This window comes from Parasteatoda tepidariorum, chromosome 2 (genome assembly GCF_982258835.1).
Source record: "Parasteatoda tepidariorum strain Cologne lab strain chromosome 2, Ptep-v5.0, whole genome shotgun sequence".
NCBI lineage: Eukaryota > Metazoa > Arthropoda > Arachnida > Araneae > Theridiidae > Parasteatoda > Parasteatoda tepidariorum.
The window spans coordinates 79042914-79049903 of record NC_141756.1 but is presented as its reverse complement, the minus strand read 5'-3'; the positions used below and the strand labels follow the sequence as shown (position 1 = coordinate 79049903).

The window sequence follows — 6990 nt, the reverse complement described above, 5'->3', positions numbered from 1 at the left end:
TTTGGAAGAAATAATTTTTTCGGAGTGTTCGATACCGATCACAATAATATAAAAGATGCTCTATGGTTTGTCTTTGGTTACAGTTAGAGCAAGTATCTGATTTATTAAAAAATTTGTTTTGGTGTACTCCGAACACTCCGTGCCCCGTTAGAAATTGGTTAAAATAGAAATTAGTTTGCAACCTTGTAGTTGACGGGGTCTTAATGAATTTAAATGTATGCCTGCCTTTCTCAGAATTTTCCCAATTGGTTTTCCACCTTGCCATTAAATATTGTTTGATTTCGGTTTTAGCTTGTTTGGGGGTCTTCAGGACATTTGGATGGAATACTGTCACACACCCCCTTACATCCCAGACTTGTCCCCCAGTGATTACCACCTATTCTCTGAATTAAAGAAACACTTGGGAGGGACGCATTTCACAACCGAGGAAGAGCTGAAAGAAGAGGTTTCAAGCTATCTTCGCGTCGCGGCGGCAGAATTCTACGACTTAGGTATAAAGAAGATGGTACACCACATGCAAAAATGCATTGATCTAAACGCCAATTATGTCAAAAAATAGAGGGAAGTCTAAGCTTTCCAAACATATATTATTCAATGCCAATAAACATATTTTTAATTGTAAAAATTCGTTGGGAACCTTATTTTATGGACAACCCTCGTATATTTAAACAGGCGTCCGTTTTTTAATGCCTTAATTTTTCTACAAAACAGTTTAATACTGTAACACCAGCTCACAGTTTTTTTCTGTGCATTTAACAGATTTTTTTAACAGTGTAGGTACTTGATAACTAACATCAGAGTTTTAATCCAAATGAATAAAAGCAAAGAATTTTTCCGACTCCCACGCTATAAAATACTTCGAAGCTATTTAATCTGCATCCAGAGTCTTTATCAAACTTCATTAAGTTTTAAAGACGCTTATTCAAAGTTTTCGAACTTAATTATTTCTCATTTAAGGCATTTACATAAGCTTCTTGCGAACACGAAAAGTTTCATAATTTTCGTCATATAAGATTGGATCAAAAGAATTCGGCTGACATTTATTATCTAAACTATTTAAACTGTTTTCAAAGGCAGTTTGCTACCACGAAGTATCAATAAACATTTTGCAGTGTTCTATTTTGTGTATTTAATAATTTTGCATCTGAGGCTTGCGAATTGCAGCCTGTACTCTAGAACTCCTTGAGGGTGGACTGTCTGTTGGTATAGAAACAAGAAAAAAGTCATTATAAAGAGAGAATTCTCTTGCCGATCTGAGTGAAAATCTTCCCTAAATGCTTATCCTCCACCCCTTCTTAAAACCTTTCACTTACATCGCTCTATTCAACTGGAGAAAGAAGTTCTTTAGTTCGATAGACAATATCTCATCAATCCTCTAGCACTGAGAATAATTGAAAGACTTGATGCATTTACAGGATAAATCCAGATACGTAAGTTGTTGACAGATTGGAGATACAAATTTAACATCCCCCCCCCCGTTTTTACGCTAGTCAAAGCAGCTTTACTGCCCACAATCAGAAATGCAATTTAAAAAATTAGACTATTGTTAATTAGTTAGACTTATTGCTAAGCCCTTAAATTTTTGTTACAACAAACCTATTTTGATATGGGAAGAAGAGAAATATGGGTATCAAACAGAAAACTGGGATTATTGAATAAAAATTACCGCTCCATGTCCAGTATACGGCAAAATTATCACTAAATAGCGATTAGAAAAATGTCTGCCAATTATCACCTTATCGTCACGTATTTCGTCTCGTTTAAATAGATATTGACTTATTAGGATTATTTCATAATACTTCTAAAAATTATAATTCACGCTTGTTTTTTTTTTAATTGTTCTTCATTTTAGATATCCTTGCGATGTTTTCTCTAAAATGAGAAATGCTTCAATGGAAATTCCTTGCATAATTAATATCAACATTTTTTTTAACAAAAACATTTATTATTTTCAATTCTTAAAAAAATGGACACATGTTTTACAGAGTGGCCACTGAAAAAATTGCAACTACTAGCTACCAGCCAGTAGCAAAGTTCCCAATTCTGCCTCAAAACATCCAGTCTTTATCTCAAACCTATAAATACCGTCGCTTATTTTCTAAACAATTTAAACACTTCAAGTTTAATCAATATTAAGTGAAATCCAACATTATAACACAAAAATCGCGAAAAAAAATGTAAAGTACATTGTTTTTTTTAAATAATTCACTTTAAATTTAATGGTTATACCATTCAGCTAGTATTGCAGTTCCTTTCATTACTTCTTCAGCAACAGATTTCAGTTGATCAAGCTGTTCTTTTGTCAAAGTGTTCTTTCCATCCCCAATGATGCCTTTCCTGAAGAAATTCACGTCCTTTTTAGGAACGTCTTTCTTGGAAAATAAATCTTCTTTCGGATCTTTGGGCACAGAAAAGTTCAAATTTTTCTTCATGTAATCAAAACTAGTTTTTTCAGTTATTTTATTCAAAATCGACTCATCATTGATTAACGCATCGTGATGTTCTTCACCCAAAAACTTAGCGATACGTAGTATTTCTTCCTTCCTGTGAATTTGCAACTCCTCATACGAAACAAACAAAATGTTTCCATCTTCCCTGTGTTCCAAGTAGGACAGAATGTGTTCGAAATATCGCCCGCACGCGATGGTGCCATTCACGAAATTGCTAAAGTGTTCGTCAAAATCAAGCTTATCGTTCATACCTTTCCACATGTGGTAAAAAGATACCAGCGTATCATCGGGTTTACGATAAACATAAATTATTTTAGTTTTTGGATTTTTCTTGACAGCGTTGTACGGCAAGTGGTGCTTGTAAACGCGAGGTTTTGTAGTCATTGCTTCAACTGCTGAAACACCAGATATTTCGAGGAATGGAACGACTTTTTCCAGCATGTCATTGAAAGACGGAAAGCTCTCCGATCGAGTCAGTATTTGCAGGACGATGTACTGCATCCAAGTCGTGCCTGTCTTGGGATAAGTGGCTATGATGATGTCGTCATCGTCTGGCATGAAATCCATAATACCTTCTATGATCTCTTTTTTGAAATATCTGGCAAATGGAAAGCCTCTGACCATATAAGTGTCTGTTCCTTCAAAAGATTCCTCTGTTGGTTCGACAGCCATTATGAATTCTGAAAGGAAAAGAACAAATGTGATAATTGTATTTTAATTGATAAAAAAGAGTAGTGATTTAAGTTTCTTAGAGAGATAAATATCAATATAATACCTATAAACTATTGATATTTCTTTTTCATTATGAAAAGAAATTATTTTTGAACAAAAAAACTAGTGAAACAAAACTTTCAAAACGCTATTAGCAGTGAAAGAATTAAAAAGAAATGCTTCATTTTGACTGATGATAAGCATCCGAATTGTACAAAATGCTGTTGTTGCTAAAATAGTTAGTCCTCAAAAAATCGAAGGGCGCGTTGATATCGTTATTTCGTGTGTAAAAAATAACTTGGGTGCTATAAATTTGAAAAAAAAGGAAACCTAATTAAAATAGAGTTTGGGAATTAAAAAAGGATCATTTTTTTAAATCACAGCTCTCTCACACTCATTCCAAATTTCGTAGAGAATTTTCGGTTTTCTGTTATAGATTTCTTTTGTTTTCCTCATTTACGTCTGTCGAATTTTGAGAATAAGCCTGTTTTCGAATATAGTGGCTCAAAAATAGGTGGCTTTAAAGAGGCTAATCTCACCACCGGTGTGGTTAGCTTCTTCACGAAATTCGCATTACAGCAATACGCTGCCCGATGTAAAAAAGAGAAGGAATATAAAGATGTAAAAATAAATAAATAAATAAATAAATAAAAGGCTATCAAAATAATAAAAAATATATATTAGGCTGTTTGATACGAATTCTGCACCCAGCTCACATCGACTACAGCTCTGAAGTAAAATATCTTTAGTGGTAGACTACCCATGGATTACATTCGTCTTGCCGTTGGGCCAACAGTTAAAAGTTTTCGGGAATTTTCTCTCCATGTATATGCAAATGCAGGTTAGTTCCATCAAAAAGTTCTCCACGTCTAGTTGTTCCAATTCCTGATCCAGGAGTTTCCTTGGTTGGGTTCAAAATAACAAGACTACGAAGTTAAGCATTGATAGTCGAAAACTCAAATTTCGGTCGTCAGCTGTTCAACACCGCTTATAAAGTTAATAAAAAATAAATTATAAATGTGAACATTGTTTGCTTCTTTTTTTATTAAAAAAGGAATCAAAAGTTTAGCGATCAGAAGTTCATATGAAGCGTCAACAAACTAAACATCGCTAACCGCGCATGATCTACCAGAACGACTTGTGATAGAAGAAAGATAAAAGAGTAATTAAATACTGCTCAAAAGTATAAATTGGAATAGATGAGACAACGAAAAATTGCAAAAAAATTGAACAAATATGACAACAAAAGCTGACTTCGTCAGGCGGTGCCAACTTCGGATGTGATAGATTCAAAACCTTTTCTATCGAGAAAGCCAAGACAAAAGTCAAAAATTGCTTTCTCTGTACCGCCAAAAGTTTTGCCAAAGTTCAGGTAAAGACTGGAATGCATAATATACAAAAAAAAAACACAGAGGAATACAACATAAAGTACAATTTAATATACAGAAGCATATACAGTAGAATAAAAACAAGTCACATACAAAAGTACGAACGAAAGCTTACTTGAAATTAAAAACTCCAACAACTAAATAACACATACGATTGCAAGACACAACTGAAATAGAATAAACATAAAAACAACGCCCCCTATTCTTTGCGGTTTATAGAAAAAAGGACAGAAGTTAAAATATATATATGTATATATATAGTATAGATGGCGCAGAACCTACAATTAGTTAAGCCTTTCAAATGATAGATCTGATGTGTCTATTGCGCTTGCGCAACAATGGCTCGTACAAATAGCTTGTAGAGCCCATAGGTATAAGTCCCTGTTCCTATATTAGTCCCTGGTAGAGCCAAATGGCAATTAGTATGCGGTACGATTAGATTCCGCCATTTTAGAGTGCTTGAGACATGTCGACTTTTATTACCGTCTTCTCAATTTTTTAAAGCATATGAAGTTTTCACATTTCAGATTCTGTTACTTATAAACAAGTTGACTAAGACATCATGAAAAATTTATGTTTAACAAAAGAATTCCTCAAAATTGCTTTTATAAGCATTTCTAGAATTCAAGCGTAACTTTTTATTCATAATGTAAATTTTTGAATTTATTTTCGAATACTAAATTTTTGAAAAATAGATAATTCTTTAATTATAATATTTTTTTTAAAATATGAAGTATCTAAAATTGTTTTAAGAATAAAATTCCAGAACAAAATTCCAGTGTTTTCCAATTATTAGAGGAAATAAGCTTTTTAAAGAACATTTCTTTTTTTGCCCGGCCTCTTATTCAGTATAAGAAGGCAACAATTTTTTATGCAAAATTAAAGCATATACATGATAACAAATAAACTTTTGAAGGGAGCTCTGTTTTTGGGTGGTCTATTTATACATTCTATTGGAGCGAGAATTCCTTATCTAATGGTTCGTATCAAAATGAATGAACTGACTGTTTAGATGAATCATATTTGATTTTAATTAAGAAAAGACAATTTTCATTTTTAAATACTATAATATATGTATGAATATATATTTGATTTTAAATATAAAAAAAAGAAAAATTTTAATTTTAAATACTATGATATATATTATGAATATCTTACACTCGTATATGGCAAACCTGAGCAAGTCAGTCTGTTGGCAGATAGTTTTGACTTAGTGAAAACTTTCTTAAAATAGACTAAACGCGATCAAAAATCTTTATCATTCAAATCGTGATTATAAAAGACGAATAAAAAGTTAACGAGAATATAAATTGAGTACTTACATTTATGAATTAGACTAGTGTGAATTATCTCTGAAATGTGAAAATGTTTAGAAGTAGAATTATCTCTGAAGTTAGATGGTATTATGGTTTAAAATGAGATAAAAACGCAAAAAGTTTCTGATAAATAATTTCTTCTGCCATAGTTGATATCAGCGATCAGATCAAACTGGTACATTCAAAAGAAAAGAGCACAGAAAATTGATAAATAAATAATATAAAAGTTGCCCTTTGTTTTGCAGCATTTTCATAATCAATTTTACTTCCATCCTGCTATGTATTCTTTTTCATTATCAGATAAAATATCACATGATATAATTTCAGGGTCTAAATGAAATGCCTTAATAAGTACTTTTCTTTTTGATCTGAAAACAAATATTTAAAGCAAGCATATTTCCCCCTATAATAAACCTCTTTCGTTGAAAATAAGGTCCAAAAATGCATTCGTAAATAAATCAAATGTGAACTAGGGATGCCAGACTAATTAATTTCTATACCATGTACTTGAACCTGGTTATCTATTCTCATGACTTGTTGCCGATTAGTCTAATCTAACCTATATGTGCCTAGTATCACTCTTTCATTGAATAGATAATTCCAAGTAACTGAAACGGTAAGATAGTACTTCATTGAAAACTTCATTCGCTTCAAAAAAAATTGCAATCTGGACATAACATTTGCCTTTTTCCGAGCGCACAAAAACTGGCGGCTATTTTCATGACTTTCCAGTCGTGTCTGAGATCAAACAAAAGTGATTTGAATTATAAAACTGAAAGTTGCCCATGAAAAATAAAGGTAAGAAACAAAACTAGGAATACCACAGCAGCCGAGAGAGAAAAAATTGTATCTCTCTCTCAGCTACTGTGACTTATCTAATTTTGTTACTCACTATTATTTTTCGTTGGCAACTTTACAACTTCAAATCACTTTTGTTTCATCTCATTCACGTCTAGCAAGTCTTGAAAATAGGCTTAGTCATAGGGTCTAATTAGTTTTATGGGATAGCAATAAATAATTTTTGATGTGTACCATATCCATAACATGAATTTCATAATTGCTAAGTTCGATTTTTCTCAAGTATGTCGATCATATTAATTTTTTAGACCACTAGAATACCTAGGT

At 32.3% G+C, this 6990-nt stretch overlaps 1 protein-coding gene across 3 annotated transcripts; it reads right to left on the bottom strand.

The window, feature by feature from the left end:
- Positions 1-1923: 1923 nt before the first annotated feature.
- LOC107446366 (sulfotransferase 1B1-like) lies at positions 1924-6587 on the bottom strand. Of its 3 annotated transcripts, none has more exons than XM_087157579.1 (2): positions 5872-6587; positions 1924-3130 (listed from the first exon to the last, which is right to left on the bottom strand). In XM_087157579.1, the coding sequence occupies exon 2, from the start codon at positions 3120-3122 to the stop codon at positions 2217-2219; it is 906 nt and encodes a 301-aa protein (XP_087013705.1). In that variant the 5' UTR covers positions 3123-3130; positions 5872-6587; the 3' UTR covers positions 1924-2216. The 3 variants fall into 3 exon arrangements, with proteins under 3 accessions (XP_087013705.1, XP_087013706.1, XP_087013707.1); XM_087157580.1 differs by having other exon boundaries at positions 5708-5893; XM_087157581.1 differs by lacking the exon at positions 5872-6587 and adding an exon at positions 4665-4778.
- Positions 6588-6990: the final 403 nt, after the last annotated feature.

What these genes read in the sequence shown, in the direction of transcription:
- LOC107446366 (XM_087157579.1), bottom strand. Translation starts at nt 3,122, where the DNA reads ATGGCTGTCGAACCAACAGAGGAATCTTTTGAAGGAACAGACACTTAT.